The sequence below is a fragment of the Hippoglossus stenolepis genome, chromosome 5 (assembly GCF_022539355.2).
Source record: "Hippoglossus stenolepis isolate QCI-W04-F060 chromosome 5, HSTE1.2, whole genome shotgun sequence".
In the NCBI taxonomy this organism is placed as follows: domain Eukaryota; kingdom Metazoa; phylum Chordata; class Actinopteri; order Pleuronectiformes; family Pleuronectidae; genus Hippoglossus; species Hippoglossus stenolepis.
The window spans coordinates 27,424,873-27,448,817 of NC_061487.1; the positions used below are offsets into that span (position 1 = coordinate 27,424,873).

Consider the following 23,945-nt stretch of genomic DNA (forward strand, 5'->3'; position numbering starts at 1 on the left):
GACACCCGAAGAAAGGAGGCGAGTTTCAACAGACGAAACCCTCGACAGTGAAACAGAACAACGAACCGTGTTGATGCAACGCGGCTGAGAGACGACGGGTTTGTTCCACGTCGTCTGGCTGCTGCAGACGAGCTCCTCAAAAACCACGGATCAACTTTCTACAAGAGATTTGAGCCCCGAGTGAAAACCGGTCATTTATATATGCGTGTATTCTTTATGTTGATGATAATTAAGAGTCTTAACGTTCCCACAAATATTTCACTTTATCGAAACGCATTCTGTTTCAGTCGGAGAAAAGAAATACAGTCAGCCGAGCTCCTCTTTATCAAAATAGTTTTATTTCGAAGGCTGTTGTCACAAAAGCAAGACATATCTTGGTCTCTAAATGTCCCCGTTCCACCGCTCACACTCCTCCAACTAAAAACATGACACAAATAAAACTTCGGTTTTATGACTTGAGAGCCAAGAAGAAAACAAAATGCTGCAGATTAAAAAAAGAAGAAGCAATATTTCACATCACTATCGTCTATAATCATACGCTTAAAAGAATCTGATGACTTGCTATTATTGTACAAGGTGTGACAGCGAACACACAGAACGCAGATGAGTCACTGGTTGAGGAAGAACCCGCCGTGGACACAGCTCGGGCTCGGGGGCTGAATACAGATACTCAAGATTTTGTACAAAGAAGCGCAGTGAAGCCGTCGGTCACACGGCTCCACGGAGGAAAGAAAAGATGTGAGAGGACGAGACAATAAAAGACGAGAGAAGTAGAATCAATATGTATAAATCTGCTTCATCACAGCACATCAGGAAGATGCTCCCTTTTCACTGGAGGGTCAGAGAAAACCTCACGACCTTCTGTTTCTGTGACGTCTACACGCTTCATCACGGAGACGCCCCTCCCTCGCCACACACCCACATGTTCCCTCCCGTTTCTCGCCGATGAGGTAAAACTGCAGCCGGACATTCAGAGACTTTGACGGGGGGGCAAACGTCCGATGTGTGGGAGCGAGCGGCGCTCTCGAATGAAGCCGAGTCAAACCTCTGAAGGCAGACGAGCAGGAGATGTTTTTTGTGGCAGCATGAACCAAACAACATTTTTACAAATCCACTAATAGCGGAGGGGGGGGGAACCTCCACCCCGTGATCCTCACTGTTGCCTCAGCGCAGGAGCTCAGGCAGGCAGACAGCCGAGGGGCGGGCGTCCTTCTATTTGGCGGGGATCTTCGCTCGCTTGCGGGCGATGGCGTCCTCCACGGCCTTCAGCTGCTTCAGCAGCTCCTCGCGGCGGGACAGTGTGTTGCTGGGTTTGTTGGAGCCCGACGCCGAGCCGGAGGCCGCAGCAGCGCCTGGAGCAGCGGGTTTGCCTGACGGCGCCGCCGGGGCTTTGCCAGACGACTTCGGGGCTGGTGACAGAGGACGTTTTCTGGAAGAGACAAGAAAGAGATGAGGTCACATTCTTTAGAAACAGAAACAACTCAGAAACAAGCAGAAAGTGACCAAAACAAAAAGGAAAACAATTTATCCAGCCACTTTCATTTAATGATTTTCACAGAACCCGAAATTGAAACCCGTCAGAGTTTATCGGACATTGTTTACTCTCGGTACTCTGAAGAGATTAGACTTTTATCTGCTTCATGTTATAAACCACCTTTCTCATTGTGGGGATTTTTTACCAGAGCAACTGAATGTAACAACACGTGCAGACATGTGACACGCGTGTGTTTCTTCCACGTCTGTGGCATCTTCCTCATTTTGCCCAAACTTCATGTTCTGAAAACCCTGATGTGTTTGCTGAGTCAACACAGATCAGTGCAGGCGATACAGACTTTCCACACTTCCATCTTTAACGCCACTTTTACCACGTTTAACTTCTGTAGTCGTGTGTCAAAAGGTCAGATGTCAGTGAAATGCAGTGGTTTGCACCAACCTGTCTCCGTGGGGGGGCAAGGGTCGGGGGCCTTGGCCTCTGGGTCGATCCATTCGAGGGGAGAGCGGGGGTCGACCCGGTATCCTTTTATCACGACCTGAAAACACAAGTGTGAAAGTTAAAGAGGATGAGTGGTTTAGAAATGAGGCCGAGAGTTTTACATCACTGTGGTTCAGGAAAACTGCTGCGTCGTCTCTTTCAAAGGTCGAATGGAGATTTGGTGAAATGTCTCCACTTCCACTTTAGGTGAAGCAATTCAGGATGTGGGCTTGTAAAGTAAATTCACTGCTAAGCTGTTCACAACAACCCTGTAGTTCCAGCTCAGAAACAGAAGAAGTGATTGAGCCATGAAGACGTCGGAGGTGTTTGACTCCGACGACCTTCACCTGCCCCCTGCACAATCACACGGTCTCCACCCCCCCCAACACAGACGGTGCTTTATGGTCTCTATCACTCTAAATGGGACCTTCATTTCAAAATGAACATGGTGCTGTATTGAAGAAGACTCAGAACCAGAGAAAATATGGATTTAGTGGATGCAATTGTCTTGAATAACCAGAGCTGCAGGATGTTAAATTAAATACCAGAGAAATTACACTTGTGGGGAAAAACCCATGAAATCAACTTTGCGGCCTGAGCAAAGTGACAAGAGACAGACGTCGAACAATCTGTAGGGAGCAGATTAAAAGAGTCGATTGTCTTCAAGAAAACCGTGAAACCTGCTACGCGTTTCTGATAAGACTCCAAACTCCCTGACGACCATCAGAAGGAACAGAATATCTTTTACCTACAGAAAGATCAATACAACTTGACTTTCTCTTCTCAGCAGAGTTAACACTGTTCCTCCAGAGCTTTAATATCAACGGAAGAAAACTGAAAAACAAGTCCGACCGATGCAGGTCAGATCCAGTCATAGTTAGAGGAAGGAAATGATTGAAGGTTTGAAACAGCTGACGAAGTGAGTGTCATCATCGTTGATGCAATCTTCGTTAATCACTCATGAAAATTCTATTTTTAGCTGCAAGTAAATACTGTCATAAACTGATATCCCAGAATAGTTCAGCCGATTAAGAGTAAAGAAGTATTGACTTAATAGTTAAATAATAACTAATCAAACATTTTAACAGTTGAAACCAGCTGAGGTTTCATATTAATTAAGTTATTAAATAGTAAAAACGATTTAGCTGCCATTTCACCACAAACGTTGGCATCAACAACCAGAATCACCATCTGGCGGCTGTTTGCCTCCAGATGAACTTCAGCCTACATTCCTTTGTTTTCCAGACTCGTATGAAATCCCAGTGACCTCTGACCTCTAGACTCAGTTCTCCCTCGAGTCCGTGTGAACGTGTGTGTGAATGAAATGTGATGACGTCGCTCCTCATGAATCTCACCTCGGTCTGGAGACATGGCCATCCTCTTGCTGACGGGGGATCCCGGCCGGTCTTTGTCTGCGGGCAGGTACCTCTTCCTGCTGCCCTTATCACCCTGCTGCTGGAAAATAACACAACATGTACCATTAAAAAAATATATACTAATGTTACCAACACAACAGAATTCAAACCTCAAATAACCAATTCTATTCAGAGACATTGTTTCATAGAGGTATGAAGCTAAACTGGCCACGTGGACGCAGATCAGTGATGGAGGAAGCAGTAGTCACCTTGTTGAGGAGAGTGAGTTTGATGTCTTTGTGGGAACCTGAACCTCCATAGCTTCCAGGGGGGCCCATGTTGCCGGGAGGGGGGTGTGCTGGGTGCCCCCCCCTGTTACCAGGTCCTGATTTGGGCACAGGGTTTCCTCCCCTGGGGGGGGCTCCAGACGGGTCCAGCTTCCTGCGATCATCCCTGAAGGGTTCGTCTTTCTTTGACGGTCTCTCTGTGGCGAGGACGAGAAAACCCGAGAAAACCCGAGGGTTACTATCGACCTACTTTTACGTGCAACAGACGGAAGATGTAGCAGCTTTTTTTTCTCCACATTCATTATTTTCTACGGAGACATTGTTTATCCTTTATTTACGACTTGAATGTGACAGTGTTGTGTGTCAGTCTGCTCTTTGTTCACTTACCTCTGGTCTTGTCTCTTCCGTGCGGAGGCCGTTCCCTCACGGGTGCTCGCTCCTTGCGGGGGTGGTTGGGTGCGGGCGAGTGGGAGCTGGCAGAGGACACTGGACTTGCCAGGTCGGCGTACATGTCATCCGAGTCCGCACTGCGCACGGAGCTGCTGCTGGAGGACGCCGACGACACCGACGACACGCTGCTCACGCTCAGCGATCTGTGGTAAGGTGACAAACGGTTATCCTACAGTACGCACAACATGTACACACAACATGTACACACAGGTATGAACACACACGGCCTGACTTATAATGATCATACCTGGATTTCCTGGACGGTTCGACACAGCACATGAAAGCAGAAGAGAAGAATACAGAATTAAACCAGATTAGAAAAATCGTACCTTTAATTTTGGGATATTTAGCTGAAACAGTGACTTGAAATGAATGTAACCGATGTCCACATGATTTGAGATATCGATTTGTGAGCTTGACCTTTGACCATCAAAATCTAATCAGTTAATCTGTGAGTGCAACTGAACATTTTTACCAAATTTGAAGGAATTCCCTCGAGGTGTTACTGAGATATCATGTTCATAAGGATAGGAAGTACATACATATGGACGTACAACCTGCAAACATAAAGCCTCTGGCCACAGGCCGGTGCTTCACTGTACCTGGATTTTCTGGATCCGGATTTTGAGAGCGAGTTGGAGGAGGATCTGGATCGGGAGCTAGAACCAGTATAACTGCTACCGCTTCCACTGACACTCCCACTCACAGTTTGCCTGAGGAGACAGAGAGAGGAAGATCTGAGAACACAACAGGAAGGTTTTAACGATATTAAGACAAGTGCAACACCCAGCTTCTTGTTCAGCACCGCACCTGTACAGAAAAAAACCCACGATGGAAAAACAAGAGTGAATGTCCCTCAGTGGAGCTCAGAGCTCCGCGAAGGCCCAACTGACCCTTTAAATTCACATCAGCCAATAGCTCCACAAGACGAACAGAGGCCGTTAAGAAGAACAGTGGCGGAACTTTGACGCAAGTTGGCAAGAAACTTCTATCTGATGTTATTTCGCCCGGACAAATGATGTCAGAGCCTAAAGGACAGAAAGCAACTTTATCTCAGAGGAACTGAAAGTTTGCCGGCCGGTGAGCTCACTTCATAAACCTTATCAGGGAAATGCTGACTAACAACATGTTACCCCACCCACAGGGCTGAAGTCAGAGCCAAACAAACCCTAACGCTGGAAAAGGCACCGACAGTGGAGCTTCTGTGGGTATTGAAATGTATAAGAAGGTCTTTCAAACGCAGGTAAAAGAGCTGAAAAGGCAATCGACTCCTTTCCCATTGCAAGTACGGATGTTTGCATTTCTGTTGTTTTCTCTCGGTGCAACGTCACGATCGCGGCAAAAAAAACCAAAACACTGTGTCCCCTGCAGAGTCATGACCCGGGAGTGAGTGCAGAAGTTGTAGATGTACAAACGAATCTTGGCTTTGCTTCGTTGCACCTAAGTACGCCACGACTTTTCAGCAAAGCTCTGACAGAAGGTCCAAGCAGCCAGATCTTCGGCCGATTGGCCGTGCAGAGTCATTTCCAGTCTTTGTGCAGTTGCAGTGTGCGTCATTACAATGCCTTGTGTTTCTTGAGTATCTGAAAACATCGGTATTGTTTCAGCTGATAAGACCGGAAGAGAATAGTAAATTAACTGTTTTTGTTGAACCACTCCTGCGTCTGACCCATTAAAAAGGGTCGGGCCGAAAGTAACATCAAACTATGACTAATGTCACGTTTGTAGAATGATTATCTGAATAAATGTCACATTATTAGTAACTCATTAGCATTTTATCTTTTATCTATCTGACTGTGGAAACTAGGGATGGGCATTCGATTAAAATGTCCCTAGTGGAAACTGGACAATAAGTTAATCTAAAACAAAGAAGCTGATTTGTCCGACGCGCTACCTACATGTTTAAGAAAATTAGATTAATTTGGTGTTATTGTCTCATTTTATTGTGATACAACATGGTCCCGTTTTATAAGATAAACATGTGCAGAAAGCTGCTGCTGTAACAAATCCACCAAACTCTGTTCAGACTTCCTGCTGAATACTGGAGATAAACTCTGGTTTTTAATAACTTCTGAGTCTTTTTAACGGATCTACAGTTCAGCTTCACTCTCCAACTGGCTGGACCCAATAATTAGAGTTATTGTTTAATTTACCGAGCCCTATCTCTGCTGTCATCTAGTATCACTACTACAACTTATGTCAATCCCAGGGAAATCCTTTCTGAACATAACAAACTGGTTTTGCTGGATAGTTTCCACAGTACGACCCAGTCTGCCCACACTCACACCCACACACCAAAATGAAACAACCCCATGCTGTTATTCCCTGTCCTCTTCCCGTCTGCCTGAGGTCACACACACACACACACACACAAACAATTTGACACAACAACAGCTCTTTTCCCTTTTCCGTCGCACACACACAATCTCTAAACTTTTCTCCCAAAGTGAACGGCTGCAGTGTCTCTCAGACCCAAATATGCAAATAGAGATGTGTTTTATCTGGTGTTTTACAAGGTTTATCTGTTTGACATATTCCCTTGCAAATTTCATGCTTGTTTACAGAGCAGAGGCCGGCAGGACAACATTCTCCCACCCACACCAGAAACTCACGGCACCACATCCAGAGTTCCACTGCTTCGCCCACACGGCGCTACGAGGAAACTGTAAGGAATGACAACCAGGTTGTTTAATCCAGTGACATAAGACACAATGAAAACTCTGTGATCTGGGGCCGAGAGGTCGATGACATTCCACTTTCAGTCTTTCAGATTTTAAAATCTTTAGTTCAAAAACTTACTTTAATCTTATTTTGTTTCGGACGTCATTTAGAGGGAAACACAAATCGCACTTTGGTGTCTGCAAAACACCAAAAAGTGCAAAGTATGCAAAACAAAAGATCTAATTGTGGGATTGTTGTATAAGTTTGTTATTATTTCTGTGATATGCAACATCCAAAGATTAATTCATGAATGCTGCTTCAACACTTGTTGTTTTTAAGTCAGAACTTTACTCCTGTCGAGTGAAACGACACCAGCAGTGGATCTATGGACGACTCAATCCAACTGCTCTCCGTTCTAAACCTGCCTGTCTGTAATGTTGTGATCTCTCGCCCTGTGTTGATGCTTCAGATTTATTCCTTGTCATTCGCCCTCAAACTCTTCTACAATACACTGTCACTTTTTGTTTGTGTGCAGAGCTTTTAATAAACAGCCTGTGATGCAGAGAGTGAAGTTACAAAGCTTGTGTTCATCCTACAGCTGCTTCAGGATCGGAGCAGGAGCAGCGGTTGTGTTTGTACCATGTCAGAGTCGGAGTGTCGTCCTCCACACTCCTGCTGACTTTAACTCTTATATACTAAGTCCTTAACTTTACTTTGTGTTGGTTTGATTCGCTCCAGAGTTCATGAGACACGTATTTCAACCCATTGAAAAAAGCTTCAACACATACAATCCCATGTGAAACACTGTGATACTAACCCAATACAATACAAAGCAAAAAGCTCATTTAAATCATTATCATCCTGTTTACTGAGCTGGACATATATTCTAAACCTTTTAATTAGCCTATTTTATATTTTTAATTCTAATTCAAATGTCGGACTGAATATTCTCTCCAATTAAGTTCATTGCTCGTGAACTTGCGTCATTACGCTATAATATAATCATAGTATTTTATGGTCAATGTTTTTCATCAAATAAAACAGAATTTGCTTTATGCTGTTAAAATATTCATTGCAGATATTAACAATGATAATAACTTGAATTCATAAAGCGCCTTTTAAGAGACCAAAGGACGCTTTGCACGTGTCGCCGGGGACAAAAAGAAAAAGTCCACACAAAGCAGGACAGAAATAAACAGCACTAACGGGGTGAAGACGTTCAGCTGGGAACCTGGTAGGAGGAGCACAAGCTTCACTCTGCACCCGTTTGCTGTGAGTGCAGCACAAGTGACAGATTTCCTCACCTCTTTATGTCCCGAAGACAGTTTCGTCCAAATGATTTATCTTTAAAGACAACATTCCAGAAATGTCCTCAAGGCTTTGATGACTATCAGCCATGGTCGCCTCCCCCGTGAAACGCAGTGATGTATGCCGCTATGGATGAAACACGTGCTACAGATTCCTTGTTGTCTTTGCGGCGGTCATGAACTGAAACTGTTATTATGAGGATGCATTGTTTGGTTTGATAAGAAACAGATGTGATCACTTTCTCTGGCTCCCACGTGTGATTAATGGCAAGTAAAAATGTTGACAATGTCAGCCTCCAACAGGCTTTGATGTCACTGGTCACACTGGATTTGAACCATACAAGTGGAAAAAAACATGTTCTGTTCCTGATTCCTGCCATTAATCGCATTCCTTTATATATCAAAGACTACAGTTTCAAAGCTACAAAACCAAGAGAGACACGTACCTCCGGGGAGGACGCTGCTGCCTTTCTTTCCGCCTTCCTTCCCTGGGGTTGGGGGGTTTTCCGGGTTCCCGTAGCGGTGGGGGCCGACCTGCTCCACCGCCGCCTGGCCCGCCACGACCTGCTCCACCGCCGCCCGGCCCGCCGCGACCTGCTCCACCGCCGCCTGCTCCTCCACGACCTGCTCCACTGCCGCCTGCTCCTCCGCGACCTGCTCCACTGCCGCCTGCCCCGCCGCCACCTGCTCCTCCGGGCTCCGGGATTGGTGGGGCCTTGCCTCCCTCCTGCATGGGTTTGGAAGGCCGGCCCTGCATCCCACCAGGCGGGGGAGGACTGGGAGCCTTCTTCATGGGAGGCTTTTCCCTGCGAGGCGGGGGCATGGCGCCCGGCTTCGGGGGCATGCTTCAGGAGGGAAAACGCACTTGTTTGTTTAAGCGTGAAGACGGTGACGGAGCAGTGAGCACATGCAATGTCACGACAGGCACGATGAGCTATGATGCTGGAGAATTGACTGATGAATTAAATAATGTAAATTGATGCAAGTAATAAGGATTTACCCTTTAGTTAACATAGGGGGGGGCTCTGGTTTATTCTTAGCATTCCTCAGCGCTGTTGGACTCGGTGAGGGAGACGTTGAGAATGATCTAGACCTGAAAGATCAACAATCACCCTTATAGTGGCATAATGCTGTTTAATCCTAAGATCAGACCAGATCACACAGTATGCAACGTTTGTATAAAGCTGCTTTTACGCCATTCAGGGAAAACAAAACGTTGATGTTCTGAATGTATATTGTGGGCGTGTACTTTTACGTACCTGGAGCGGCTGCCACTGAAGGAGCTGCGCTGTGAGGAGTGGCTGGAGTAGGAGCTGAACGAGGAGGAGCGGCTGCGGGAACGAGACGACCCAGAGCCTGTGTAGGATGAAGAGCGAGACGAGGACCTGCAGAAAACACACAGAGGGAGAAAGAGGACATTTAGTTCAGGTTAATAAATCACTAAATCGATAACAAACTAACAAAAACTAAATGAATCTAGTAGAAAACCCGACTGACAACAGGAGATTCATGATCTCAACTCTAAGCACATATACATGATACAAACTCCAGTTCAGGAGGCTTCAGTAGCAGGTGAATCCTCCGATTAACAGGAACTTTTATCATTATCTGATCATTTCCCACAGCAAGATAATTAATTCACAAAATACGTTAATTTACCATCACAGTGACGCAGAATAACCACGACGTGAATGAGGAGGCGTTCCTACCTGGAGGAGTTGGACAGAGAGACGGAGGAGCCTGAGGGTCGGTGTCGCCGGCGGCCTCGTGGGGGAGAGCCCAACCCGGCGCGTCTCCTGGGGGATTTGGACCGACGCCACGGGTCCTTCCACTCATCTGGTCGCCGCATTAATGGAACGATCTCCTTCTTTGAGGGCGGCTCCATCGGCCTGCTGAGAAGATTGAAAAGGTCGGCCGTTTAGACACACGTGGCAGAAAAAACCCACGAACATCTAATTCACATGGGTAAACTGGATATTCCCGAGCATTCACGTGCGCATCACGTGCACATCACCTGCCGCTAGGCCTGTTTTTCTTTTGTTTCTCTTGTTCCTCTTTCATCAATCAAACCCTTTCCACCAACTCATTAAAAACCCCTGATAGAAGCCAATGCAAGAACAAGTCGGCAAGATTTCTACTGCAAAGATGTTCCTTCACACATCCTGGTCTTTTTAATAAAACTACTGCGACAGGCTGAGGACCAACCGGGGAGGACTTGCTGGTTAAATTCATACATTTGTTTGTATATTTTTGGGTATTTTGCTCAATATATTATCAAATTATAAACTGATGAATTTGCTCCTATGGCAGCGTGGCTATACATCACAGACCTGCTGTAAGTGGGAACTGATTAGAGATGGATTGGATAACAACTGGATCACAGCCACGACATTTACCATCAACATGCATTGGGATTTCCCACCAGATGGACTGATGTTTACTTTTTGTGAAGACGACGCTGAGATCTTCAAGGGGCTCTCTAAATATTTGTTTGAGGAAATTAACGAGATGAGTGGATATTCCCACTGTGTTGCAGAATCTTTGAGGGAATATCCATATCTGTGTATCCGTCACTGCTCGGCGAAGGTCCAGCGCTCTCAGGTGGCATGATGAGCATGCTGTGGTTTAGTATTACAGCACAGACTGCTTTTAGACAATGTGCTGCACAAACGGTTTAAACTGGGACACAAACCTGGAATTACACATCGTGCACGAGCAAAACAAATGAATGGGCAGCCTATTGTGTACACACACACGCACACACGCAATGCAGGTGTGTGTGAAAGGTACACGTCAGTGAATAAGAAATTCCGCTGCTGTGATGCAAGAGCAAACAAGTGACCGTGTCAAACACCGAGCTAAAAATAGAATCACAACACAGGTGCTATTTTTAGCTCTGTAATATATACTCTTATCAACATGACGTTTCCTTTGAGGAAGAAATAACACAAAAAAAAAGGAAGTGGCGTATAATCTATAAATAGACTTATAAAGCCCATGGAGAAGGTGACCTGACGTTCTCTGAACTTTGTGTGTTTAATGAATTAGTCTGAGGAACTTGTCCGGTGTCCGCAGACTAAACACAGTGAAGCTGAACTCGGCTCAAACCTCACATCACTGTTTATTAGTGAGTTTAGTGCAGGTGTTTAAAAAGTACAGGCTGAAGCAGGTTCAGACTAAGTAGAGCAGCCGCCTCTGCATTCAACAGTAAAACACAAAATTAACTGAATATTAAGAGTTTTTGCCAAAGTGATTATGAATAATTGACAGAAGACAAAGAAAGAAAAGAATTGAAGGAAGTGGAAATAAATCGTGCATGAAAACAAAAGATAAATTCAGAGGGACAGAGCGAGCGTGTATGACTTCATCACTTGATGGAGAGGAAGACGAGTTTACATTCATTTAGGGGCAAAGAGGAATTAGGAATGACAATACAGAAGTGATGTCACTTCTGCAGTCGCAGTAATGCTGTAAATCTTTATTACTGCACATAAGAAAGTGAATAAATAAAAAATCTTTTAAATTTAAGTTAAAATTCTATACTATAAATATATCTCATACCAGCTATACACAAGTTACAAACCTGCTGAAAGACCAGGAGCTCTCTCACCGTGCTGTCGTGCCAGTGTTGTATTTTGCAAATCACATGCTAATCTAAAAGATATTTAAAAAAGAATAAACACACAAACACGCAAAGGCTATTTTCGTGCCAGAGCCCGGGAGTTCCCTGACGTTATAACACCAAACAGAAATGTGCAAAAGAAGAAGAAATGATTGTGATCACCTGGGTGTCTACTGTCATTTGACCCGGGAGTGATTTCATCTATTCACAGTGCAGACAAAAGACAGATGATAATGGGGGTTTTCACCAGTGGAAAATGGGTTATAGAATATATAGTATAAACTAAAAAAGTCAAAAATCTGTCAATTACACTTTCTATTTTGTATTATTGTGGGTTACAGGTAGTATGTTTATGTTTGTAGGCAGGGGCGGGATTTCACGTCTGTCTATAGTTGAAGAGTGACAGATGTTTATATTTGTTCATGACAGTAAAAACTGTGGAGCTGAGACGTGTGTGTAATAGTACGTGACAAACAAAGCTGGACACCACCCACATTGTTTACTTATATAAATCACACATCTTTGTGGTTATATAATTACACAGGCTAACATCACGACTGCAATTAAACTAATTGCGCATCACTCCCTCTATAGAAATATAGTTACAGTTTTAAATGTTTACCTTTTTATTTATGTTTTTCTACTGGGGAACACTAAAGAGCTCTCACTGGGAATTTCTGACCTGGGATGTGTTTTCCAGTTGTTGCGTCTAAGGCAAGTGAATCACTTCCTCAAATCGAGAGGATTTCCACATCGCCTCTAGCTGGAAATATTGCCGACATGTTTCTACGTCACTGATCGCTGAGCACAAAAGCAAAACATGGGTGTCGACTCCAATAAGGTGTCAGGAGCCTCAACGGCCACGTTGTTGCCTCCAGGGCTGACGACACTGCAGAGGTTCCGCAATTTCAAAGAGCATGAGCAAAACAAAACAATGGAAATATGTGCCCCCACTAGTTGGGTTATCAGTCATAAAGTGGCGAGAGGCAAGAAGGTTCGTCAACAACAATGCGGAAGTTTTCCAAATACAGACGACTGCTTTTCCATAGACGAAGCCGGATGACTGACGAGTTGAATGAATGTGATGCAACCAGAGGATGTGTTATTGTTGCACTGCTACAAACACCAGAGGCGCGTTTTCTTTTTAGCAATGCCTGGGATCACTACTTATTAATTGTCGTAAATTTTGTGACAATAAAGGAGTAAATCTAAATGCATCCGAAGAAAGCAAACAAGTTCATGTTGGTGCTTAATTAGCATTTTGGGGAACTTTGTTGTTCCACGTTTAACCTGTAAAAAAGAACTTCTGAATTATGAGAGGATATATGAACTGTACGGTAACATTTGTAAGCTGTCAAAGATTCTGTGTGTTAAGGCGTTAATGTTAATGTTATTGTATGAGATGTGAAATTCTTTGATTTGCCAGTTATCCAAAATGAACGATTAGTCAAAGCTGATTAGTTTCCTGTGACTGAATTGAACAGAAATTGTGTAAAAGGTGAGTAGTGAAAAATCATAACAATAAAAACACTTACATCCAAGACCAATTGATATTCCCGCCATAGGTAGGTGTAGTAACATGCACTGATCTGCAGGCTGACGTGCACCCCCCTAGAAATCTAAGCTTATAGCAACACCCTCTGACTTCTAATCCTATCCACCATCTTTTCAGTGAAGGTTTTTTAGAACATGTATTCGCTCCATCTCCAACACGATCCGCTCAGTTTCACGTGCTAACACAGTGACATAGGAAGCTCCGCACCAAAACACAAACACCTGAGCGTCACAGCAAGTTCAGCAAATTCTGAATCTTATTGGCCTGGTTTCACAATTTGGAGTCAATCAACAACAAATGACTGCAAATGTGTCTGGACTGTTTTTGTGTTCTTAAACTTGACAGAATAACACAAAACTATCGGGTTTGATCAGATGACCTTTATGTTTATGAATATTCAGCCTTGAAAATCCATCCATTGAGACCTGATGAATCATACGCGTGCATAAACCTTGAAGACCGGGTGCAACATTTGCACACGTGCGTGTTTCATATGTCATCGTTTTCAAGACTGATGCAATACGTCGTCATTTGCTGAAATACTCTCGGGAAAAGGCAAACTGTTCCATGGGAAATGGCTCATATCCTGCAAAACGATCTAAGGAAGGGCGGCGATATTGAAGCAGGTCACAACTGAGTTTCATTGACATTTAAAATACCTGCTGACCAAGGCTCAGTTAATAAGAAACATGTTGGAGGACGACCAAGAAGGGGGATCAATTATCAACAGCAATGACAAATATTTGTCTTTTCTCCTTCAGATGCTGAGAAATTAAAGTTTTGTAAATGCTGGAAGTTCTGTCGGCTGTTCAGAAGAGCCTCAGGTTTTAAGAGTGTGCTTCTATTTGGTGCCTCGGGTCTTAATGGGTTAAACAGTGTTGACGTAGAATGAGTGACTACAACACCATGCAACATGCAGACCGGAGGGTTCAGCATTCATTCATTATGATGAAACGTTGTGTGTTCAGCAGCACAAACACTTAATTTGACTGAAACTCTCCACCAGGATATGGAAAATATATTTATCTGAATAAGATTTTGTTTCACAATTCTTCCCATTCACAAACTAGATTACTTCAACAACCTAACCCAAACAGGAAACTGTACCGCTGATGTTTTCACTACTCACTGAAACCCAAATGACTAACCCTCTTTAATTAGTCAACAAAGGCTGTGACAGAGTTCCCACAACAACATGCAATATATGTCCTTAATGTGGGACTGACACACACGCGTAAAACTTCTGCATTGTGCAACCTTCCTTTCACGGCTCAATAAGAGAACATACTTAAATTTTCCACTGTTAAAATGATTATTTAACCCGGAAACACGCATCAATATCTTTAACTGATGGGACGCGATGATTTACTGCTGCGTAAACAAAAAGGTAAAATGTATGAAGCAAAAAATAAAAGCAAAGTTATCTGTCAACCACACCCAGTAATTACAAAGACAACTGTGTCAAACAAAACCACTAATGATTAAGAGGGTTTTTCCGTGTGTGGACACGTCAAATAACTTTTCTGCAAAATAAAAACAATCAGTTCAAACGTACTTGGGCGGCAGGTCGAGGGGAGAGCGAGGTTTCAGCTTGTCGTCTCCCTCTTTCTTCTCCCTGGCGTCTCGAGGGGGTCGCATCCTCGGCCTCTCCTTCTCGTCGCGCTTCATCCGGTCCCTCTCCCACTCTTCTTTCCGCCGCATTCGCTCCTTCTCGCGCTCGCGCTCCCTTTCCCGCTCCCTCTCTCGCTGCCGGCGCTCCCGCTCGCGGTGATCTCTCTCCCTCTCTCGGTCCCGGTGCCGGTCCTGAGGGTCGCGTTCGCGCTCACGCTCCTGGCGAGATGGATATTCACAGTTATTAGCAAGAGATTTGCTATTTTACTATGAATTGTATGTGTGTGGCACTCAGCCCCATTAATCGTTATATACTGAATGACTATGAATCACTAGGATTACCACCTGTGACAGTTCACCTCTGCCAACAAATCAGGAAACTGTTGTTGACCGTTAGCCTGTAGTGTTAACTAGTCATAATTAGTGTCTAAATTCTTGAGTTATGATAAAAAACAAATCTAATCAGGTCGTCCTTGCGTCTGTTTAAATAAGTGAAAGTTTCTGGCATTTTTTTTAAAAAAACATTTTGAGCAAAATGCCTTTATTTGACAGTAGAGAGTAAAAGCATGAAAGGAGGATAGAGAGCGGGGGGGTCAGACCAGAGCCTGCAGTCGCTGCTGGAGGACTTTAAACTGTATTTGTGGCTGTTGAAACACTCGGTATGTGAACATGTAAAAGACACAGAAAGCTTCTGAGCAGAATAGGGAGGATACTCACGTTGTAGTGGTAAGGAAGTGGAGCCTCTGTGTACTGCACTCTGAAGTTCTCATACTGGCCCCCTCGCCACAGCGCCTCCATCTCGTAGTCGTAGTACGGATCGTTATATTGGTCACTGCGGAGGGAAACACGTTTGAGAGATTATGCAACAGCTCACAAGGGCTCCTTATAGAGTGATTATACACAAGCATAGGACAAGAGAACTGGTTTTAATGGTTAGTTTCTAAATGACCTTTTACAGAATGTTGTACAGATTTGGTTCCACGTGGCATCAAAACATTTTCTGGTAAAGATTTAGCTTCTAAAATGTTTTAGTTTCATTAGGATTGTCCATGTTAGTCAACACTTACCCATATATCGGATCTCTGAACTCCATTTCACTGAGAAAGAAAAACAGATGAGTATCAGTGAAAACAACTCAATCATAAACGCATTTGGATTATTTTCTATGCAGCCATTCTTCAGACTGAAGCTGTAGATCAGGTGGAGGAGCAGTGAGACCTCGGCCACATCAGGCTACGTCCACGTTGTTTCATCGTGGTTACTATGGTTACGCCTGGCATACACACAGAGGTGCAGCCCCTAAAAATGACCTTTGGAAAATGCTGCTGACGCCGTTTTGGTTTGAAATCAATCTGACCAACTGCCGTGAAGACAACCTGCTTCCTGTTTGCACCACGCGACCAGTGTCACATGTAAAGAGATTAGTATGGACGCCCGGACGGAGCTGAAACGCTCCTCTGAGTGGAGATAGGTTTCATTTTATAACGCTTTAAGTTTGAAAAAGTATAAGTGTGGAGGTAGACTAAGTTCAAATCCCAAAAGCTCGGTTTCTTTCTAGTTCCATTATTCATTTATCAAATAATAAATGAGTGTCTTACTTTTAGGAACAGGGGAAAAACGTAAGTGCTTCAGGCTGGGTGGTGCCAACAACATTATATTGCTATAGGTCAAGTTCGTGGTGTAATGCTTTTGTCAAGTGAATTTAGGGAAACTTCTGAAAGAGGAATGTGTGAGAGAGGGACAACAAAAGAGAAATGGGGAATGTCCAAGCAGTGGGGACAGCAGGAGGCCGAGTTGCAGCAGGGTTTCACTGGATGATCTACAGCTATTTGCTTCAACCAGCAGAATATTCAACCTCAAGATTACAGAGAGATTCTATGATTCAGCTCCTACTCTCTGATGATGCGGTAACTGCGTTCTCTGAAGAATTCGTTCTCCTTGTCAAATTCTCTCTCGTCCTCCCCGATGGTCACGTTGAAACGCTTCTCCTCAAAGTCCGGCTCCTGCTCTTTACGGATGGTGGCCTTCTTCAGCACCTGTGGGAAACACAACCAGATACAAGGGGGTCTGTTAAACAGTCCACTGACGGTAAAGTGTCACTGGCAGCTCTGGTAAAGACAGAGATTTACTACACAGAAGTAAGTGTGTTTTCATGGCACGTAGCGAAACCTATTGATGTCATAAAACCATAAAATATGACACGGCAGGAAACAGACGCCTTAAATGTCTCGTGCAAAAAGAATGAATCTTCCTATTATTATTTATTTCAGATGATTTGAACAGGTTCATGCAAACAATAATCTCCCACAGCCAGTTAGGGGCCGACCGCAGAGGGTCCGTTTTCAGAGGAGTAAGAAAGACACAACAAGCAGGACAGTTTATTCCTAACAAACAAGCAACAGTGTATTTTACTGTCAATGTTTCAACAACTGTAAAACTAAATATAGCTCAATAAAACTGCAAAACCTGCCAATTTTCAAGCTCTTCCAAGACTGAAGCCTCTCTAAACAAAATGTAGTGCAGCTGCATTCAGTTTCTACTGAGGCTCAGCATCACGACAGCCCAGTGGAACGAAATGTCTCTGCGAGAGACGGTGGGAGCGTTTACCTCTTTGGCGTGCCTCAGACCCCTCTCCCATGCACTCTCCACAGGGGGCTCCACTGGGGGAGGAGGTGGAGGGAGCTCCTCCACTGCTGGTCCGGCCTAAAAACAGTAACAAACTAAATCAACAGATGTTCTGTGACACAGTTTGTGGAGGTGCAGGAGGCGGAGATCATTCACAATATAATCATGTTTTCATATCTTCAGTGGCTTCAGTATTTATGTATTGTATCAACGTTAGAGCACAAAGCAAACATACGATCTGTGGAAGAGAGACGTACCCAGGGGTTATTGGGTATGAGAGGGTGCGGTCCACCAGGGGGCGCTCCATTAGGTGAGAAGACGTCTGGTTTACTGATGAGGGAATAGTTACCTTTGTCATTGACTCCGGGGTGAATGAACCGACAGTTCATGCCCCAGGTACAATTTCCTGGAAAAGAATAAGAAAAAATAAAGAATTAGACACAGAATATGTTTTTATTATTGATTAAATAATATGATCTTTTGAGAGAGAAGTGTCAACAGGAGATAAGCTAAATGACATCAACATGAATTCTTGCATTGGTGATTTGTAGTCCTGGTACAAATCCAGTTGTAAATCAGGTGAAACTTTAAAGATGCAAACACGTTCCACATTTCTACGTGTGAAAAATAGAAATTAATAGGGATGCACCGATATGGAAATTCTTGGCCGATACCGATATTTAAAACAACAATCTAGCCGATAGCCGATATTTATTTATTACTTGAATAATATGAAAAACAGAAAAGGTGACAAGTGTAACTTTAGATGCCATGTTGAAATCCTTGGTGGTATTACCCCCTCTTGAAATGTCGGCTGAACATGTCTTTCTCTGAGACAGTGAAGAAATCCCACACAGCCGACGCTGCCGACATTGTCTCTGCTGTTTGTATGTAGGACCGGTTGCGCATGTGCACACCGGACCCGCATTCTCTCTACGCCCGGTCAGCCCGCGATTCTCCGCTTGTTGTTGTATGTAACCCGTTCAATGTCGGGTGTCGGGGGTAAATGACGTATTCTCCAAGCAAGCCTTTAGCCCCCCCTCTCTCTTTTTATCTATATGACTGCTTATGTGGCTGTAGTGGATGGGCAGAGGGGGACATTTAATTATGTCATTGGGAAAATTAAAACTCCAGGACAACAGAAGGGGAATACAAAGTATTGGATGCGTATTTGATCATTTATATCATATAAAATATGTCATTTATATCGTTTAAAATCGTTTTTCAGTCTGTTTCCTGGCGCGATACGCTCGCTCGCACGCCGAAACCATCGGTGAAGGGCGCTGGCGCGGCGCATCGCAGCCCATGTGAACCGCACAAAGGTTTAACAGGGGGGTGGATGGGAGGCGCCTGGCTTTCCTTGGCGCGGCGCGGCTCTTCAGCGCCCGGTGTAAACCCAGCGTCAGTGTACCATAATCTGGATGCCAGATTGGCAGGCTGCAGAAAACATACCAATGAACATCGGCCAATGTTATCGGTGAAAGTCAAGTTTATTACCGATACGCCGATGGCAGTAAACGAGGCGAATATCGGCCGCTACCGATATTCGCCCGATACATCGGTGCACCACTAGAAATTAATGTTCATCGTGTTTCACCATCAATTTCTCACCTTAAGATTGGAAATAAATAGACCAATGAAACTTTATATTTGTCCCTGACACCTGCATTAATGAGACTTTATAGTTTCTTATTAAGTTCATGTTTTACTGAGAGGAGGGAAAATACACAGATCTATATCAAGTACTTTGACTCCCCCTGCTGGAGAGCAGCTGCCATGACAAGAGCTTAAACAAACTGACATTCCTCACATGTTCTAACCTGCATAAAGAATGGACACCAGGAAGGAAGCTGCTGTTTACATCACACTGCACAACAACAAGTTCCCTCAAATCATAGAAAGTTCCACACAGCTCGACAGCATCGAGGATAATGTCAAAGTGGCTGAGAGCAGAAACTCAGTGAAAGCCGGGTGGTGCAGAGCGACAAAGACCCGGAATATCAAAGCACATCTACAAAAAAAGGACTCGGAACAAAGACAATCCACCTGTTGGAGGAGGCCAGTCGGAGACCAGACGTTAACCCAGCAGAGACGCTGAGGATCAACAGACCAGACCTGCTGAGAATGTGCTGAACTAGACAGAATGAGCAGAACGTCCTCCTGAACGTTGTGCAGGTCGGACGTACAGATTCTCTGAGGTTACATCCAAGGTTCACTGTTCTTTCTAATGACCGTGTTCAATAAATACATGAGACATTCTATAGTGTGTAATTATCTCAAGTACATTATGTTTGTTTGAACTTCTGGTTCAGTTGATCAGATCACATTTTTACATCCAGAGCTTCTTCACAGCCCGAGCGCTGGTTTACCATCTGTTCTCCATCACCTACCTTTGATGAAGAACCTGCAGATGGGACGTGGCCTGATCTTCCTGTCTGAGGGATCTTTGACCTCCCCCTCCTCCAGGTCATCGTCCTGCCAAACACACAAGAGAGTTTATCAAATCTGACTTTTAAAAAAGGTATTTTCACGACACTATGACCTTTATTGATGGGACCGAATTTAAGGTGAAAGGAACGAAAATGGGGGGAAATGAAGCAAAGGGCCAAAGGCCGAACGAGGAGCAAATATTAGAAGAATAAGGCGTACGCATTGTCCAGGTTAAAGAAACACTTAGTCACATGATGTAGCTTCTATAATGAGCTTTAGTTTGACACACACTGTTTGGAATGACTTGCAGTATACATGTTCAACAGCTCCTATCTCCAGAGTTTTGTATTAATGAGAAAATGTTCTGAATATGACAATGGAGGCATTTTTCCAATCACCTCACACTGATCAACATATAACTAAAAGCCAAACTATGACACTTACATCAATCTCTCCTTCATCAATCTCTCCGTCATCCTCGTCCTTCTTCTTGTCTCTGAAGGAGTCTCTGGACATCCTGTCAGGCCCCCGGAAGTCGTCTGATCTCCTGGAGTCACTGTTCTTAGGAGACGGGGGGAGAATACGCTTCTTCTCCCTTTTCTTAATGATCTTGTCCTCACTCTGCTCCTCCTCTGCATCCTCCTCGTCTTCCTCCTCCTCGTGTGCAGGGATGTTGGGCTCCTCTGGGACCTCCTCGTCGTAATCCAGTTCATGCTCGTCTAGCTCCCGGGAAACAGAAGGTGAGTCGACGTTCGTCTCCTTCACGGTGACAGGTCTTCTACTCTCCTCTTTTTCAGCTTTCATCCTTTTGTCCTCCTCTTCCTCGATTTTTTCCTCCTCCTCCTCCTCCTCATCTACCTCAGGTGTCTTAGGCTCTGCCGAGATATCCTTTTTATAGTGACTGTATCCTTCCTCCCCATCTTCTCCATTGTCTTCATCAGTGAAGCTCTTCACCTGTTCCGGCTCGGAGTCGGGGGACTGTGGCGTGTCAATGACCCTGTCCTCTTCCTCATCTTCCTCCTTCTCCTCTTCTCCATCTAACTGGTGCCCCTGTGGACCATCTTCTTCCCCCTCCATCAGAACAATGGTCTCATCCTCCTGTCCCATCCCGCCAGGCTCCTCATCCTCTGGGTCGGAGACGAAGTAAGGCACCACCTCGTCCTCTTCGTCCAACTCCTCCACCTCCAAACCTCTTCGCCGGCTTTCCACTGGCTCTTCGTCCTCGTCAAGCAGCTCTCCATTGTCCTCTTCATTGAGGATCTCGCTGCCTGAGATGACCCTGTCCTCCTCTTCATCGGAAGAATCCAGCAGCTCAGAGTCGGAAAAGCCCTTCTCCTCCTCGGGAGACTGGGGGGACTGGTTAGGGCTTTCAGGAGAATCCATTAGAGAATATTCTAGAAGGAGAAAAAAACACTTTGTTAGAAACAGTCAAGAAGTTACTTGTTGACTGGATCTCTGACTGTCGCTTTATACTTTAACAAATAAATTTACCAGTATTCATAAGATTTAACAGTACGATTACTGACCAATAACATTTTATTTAATTAGAAGCCAAAGTTACTACTGCAAATACAACCTACAGCTCACACTGATGGAGTCTAGAGGATTAACTGACAGGTTAATACTTCAGTTCGACTTTAAAGTCATTGTTTATGAATCAGGATTATTTACACAGACAACCTGATGTTACACACACATTAGATGAGACTGAATCATACACAGAATAGATGAGAGCAAACTTTGAAAGTTCTTGGGAAACGATCCCTGGCGGTTTCGAGCTAAATGACGAGCATCGGAACTTGTTTGTTTGTTTTTAAAATCAAACCCGACTTTGATCACCGACGCGCTGGTAACTGACAGCGGGATTTGTTGTTCTAGCTTCTCCGCTAAGTGAGAAACCACAGCTCCCATCAAGCTAACGTCCCCAGCGGCGAACCCCCCGACCGACCGCGGACGTGTGTGAGGAGTTGTGTGTCCGCGGCGACACAACCCGGCCGAGTTGTTGAGCGTTACACACACACACGTTCACCTGCAGCTGCACCGGCCGCGAACTCTCCTGTCGGCCGAGTCGCGCTAGTTGGCAACAAGGCCCCAGAACTTCGCAGCGCCCGCACACCGGGCTAACGGGCGAGCGCACAGCCGCCGCCGAGCGGGGGCTCCCCCGCAGAGAGGAGCACCGACCCCCCGCTGCGGTACAGGACACAGCCGGCGGCGGGGAGCGGGCTCTGTGGCGCACTGTCCCGGGTCCCTGTTAACAATGCAGCCCTCCCCGGAGCTAAGCTAACGGCTGCAGCCGCACTCATGCTAACCGCTAACAACCGCACACGTTCATTCACCTGGCCGACCCGGAGCTGTGTAAAGACGGCAGCGCCTCGGTGAGAAGTCCCCTCTCCGGCTGATCGCGTTCCTGCGGCCTGAGATAAATACTGATGCGTTAGTTCGGCTGCTGAGGCAGAGGAATTAAAACTGCCCGCACCGCACAGCGACAGCGGCCATTACACATGCGTCATCAACAGGCGACGAGCTGAGGGGAGGCGCGATGAGGTGAAGAAAAAGAAATACTATGTAATATTATATCATATTAAAATATGTTAAATTATAATACTATATTGCATGAACTGGTTTATATTATATTATATTTTTAATAGAAAAGTATATCTTAATGGTCATAAAATACTTTTTCCACACTAACTTATATGAAATGATGTCATAACTTCAAAGGTCAGGTTATGGAATGCAATATGTCACCAGCATCTCAAGATTTAGTTGAAACAGTAGAAATTGAAACTTAAAACTCTCTAGTGTAATTATAAATGTGTATAAAATATGTTACTGCTATCAGTTTTAATGACCTCAACTTGGATTAGGCTATTAAATCCATGATTAACTGTATATATGAGGATCAGCCAGTTTCACATAGCACCAACAATTATTTGTTTGAACTATATTTTCTGGTCCTGACGCAGAAATTGGTTCAGTTACTGAAATATTTTGAATCGGTTTGCTTCCTGGTTTCAGTCACTAGGTGGCAACACCGACATAGGTTCACACACACTGATGTGTCAGTGCTTCAGTGTTTATCATTTACCATTTGTCATATTCTCATGTTTCATATTTAGATTTTTTAAATCTTTGTACAGTTGGAGGAAACATCATTAAGTGAAAATTCTGCAAAACAGCAGCAAAATGACAATAAGCATTGTGCTCAGTCAGTCTGAGGCCAGTGGACATATTATATGCAGAATTTTACAGTTTAAATTTTGAGTTTTTAGAGACAGTCTGGTTTGTCGTCTGTAGTTTACGAGGGTTTCAGTAAAAGCTTTATTTTATCTGCAACATCTTCATCCGTGTGGGTGGAGGTGAGACGAGACAAACTCTTTGGACATCTCCTCTTCCTCTTGAGGCCTCAGGATCTCAGCTGTCAATGAAGCCTGATCGTCATGCTTCACTGAAACACATGAGCCCTGACAGGAGCTGGGGACCAGAGACACTGGAGGCAGGAGGCAGCGTGAGGATGTCAAGCTGCAGCAGAGACATCATTCATTTCCTCTCATACATTTCAAAATAAAACTAGGATTTAAAGTGACCCGGCTCAGTTTTTGCAGTGAATGAATTTCATTATTCAGGTTTTCAGGTTTTCCACAATTAACTTGTTTTGGATCATCACAAATCCTTATTTTAATTTTTCCTTTGTAACTTTTTGAATAAAAATCCTTTTTGTATCTCTGCCCTTCTAACAAAAATGACCTGTACGGTATGAATTCACTAGGAAACACCTGCCATTCATTTCACACATCTGATGCTTGAGTCTTATTTTACATCCATTACTAGTGAGAAAGAGAAATATGTACAATACTAACTAGCTGTTAGCTTGCTAGCTTCTTTTCTGGCTAGCTAACCATGGCTAGATCAACAAAATAAAAGTAGAATGATATGCATTTGATTTTCTTTATCCAGAGTGTTAGTATGGCTGGTCTTACGTTTGACATGGTCATAAAGACGCTGCATGACGATCCACCAATACGTCCCACCCCCTCCCATCAGCGGTCTCGTCAAAGCTCCGCCCCGAA

The 23,945-nt window shown here is 44.4% G+C and overlaps 1 protein-coding gene across 3 annotated transcripts; it reads right to left on the reverse strand.

Annotated features, from left to right (window-relative positions):
• Nucleotides 1-316: 316 nt before the first annotated feature.
• On the reverse strand, nucleotides 317-22,398 carry zc3h18 (zinc finger CCCH-type containing 18). Of its 3 annotated transcripts, none has more exons than XM_035155854.2 (20): nucleotides 22,212-22,398; nucleotides 20,320-21,269; nucleotides 19,836-19,920; nucleotides 17,703-17,851; nucleotides 17,428-17,523; nucleotides 16,714-16,856; nucleotides 15,888-15,917; nucleotides 15,538-15,652; nucleotides 14,765-15,039; nucleotides 9,742-9,924; nucleotides 9,292-9,417; nucleotides 9,033-9,125; nucleotides 8,479-8,877; nucleotides 4,667-4,777; nucleotides 4,312-4,320; nucleotides 4,002-4,207; nucleotides 3,597-3,811; nucleotides 3,328-3,424; nucleotides 1,934-2,030; nucleotides 317-1,429 (listed from the first exon to the last, which is right to left on the reverse strand). In XM_035155854.2, the coding sequence occupies exons 2-20, from the start codon at nucleotides 21,256-21,258 to the stop codon at nucleotides 1,213-1,215; spliced, it is 3,585 nt and encodes a 1,194-aa protein (XP_035011745.2). In that variant the 5' UTR covers nucleotides 21,259-21,269; nucleotides 22,212-22,398; the 3' UTR covers nucleotides 317-1,212. The 3 variants fall into 3 exon arrangements, with proteins under 3 accessions (XP_035011745.2, XP_035011744.2, XP_035011746.2); XM_035155853.2 differs by having other exon boundaries at nucleotides 3,328-3,427; XM_035155855.2 differs by lacking the exon at nucleotides 9,033-9,125 and having other exon boundaries at nucleotides 3,328-3,427.
• Between the last annotated feature and the right edge of the window lie 1,547 nt (nucleotides 22,399-23,945).

Coding starts and splice junctions, on each gene's coding strand:
- zc3h18 (XM_035155853.2), bottom strand. CDS start 21,258: ATGGATTCTCCTGAAAGCCCTAACCAGTCCCCCCAGTCTCCCGAGGAG. Junction 19,921..20,319: donor TTGATGAAGGAGAGATTGAT/GTAAGTGTCATA, acceptor TGTGTTTGGCAG/GACGATGACCTGGAGGAGGG. Junction 15,653..15,887: donor TTCAGAGATCCGATATATGG/GTAAGTGTTGAC, acceptor TTCCCTCCGCAG/TGACCAATATAACGATCCGT.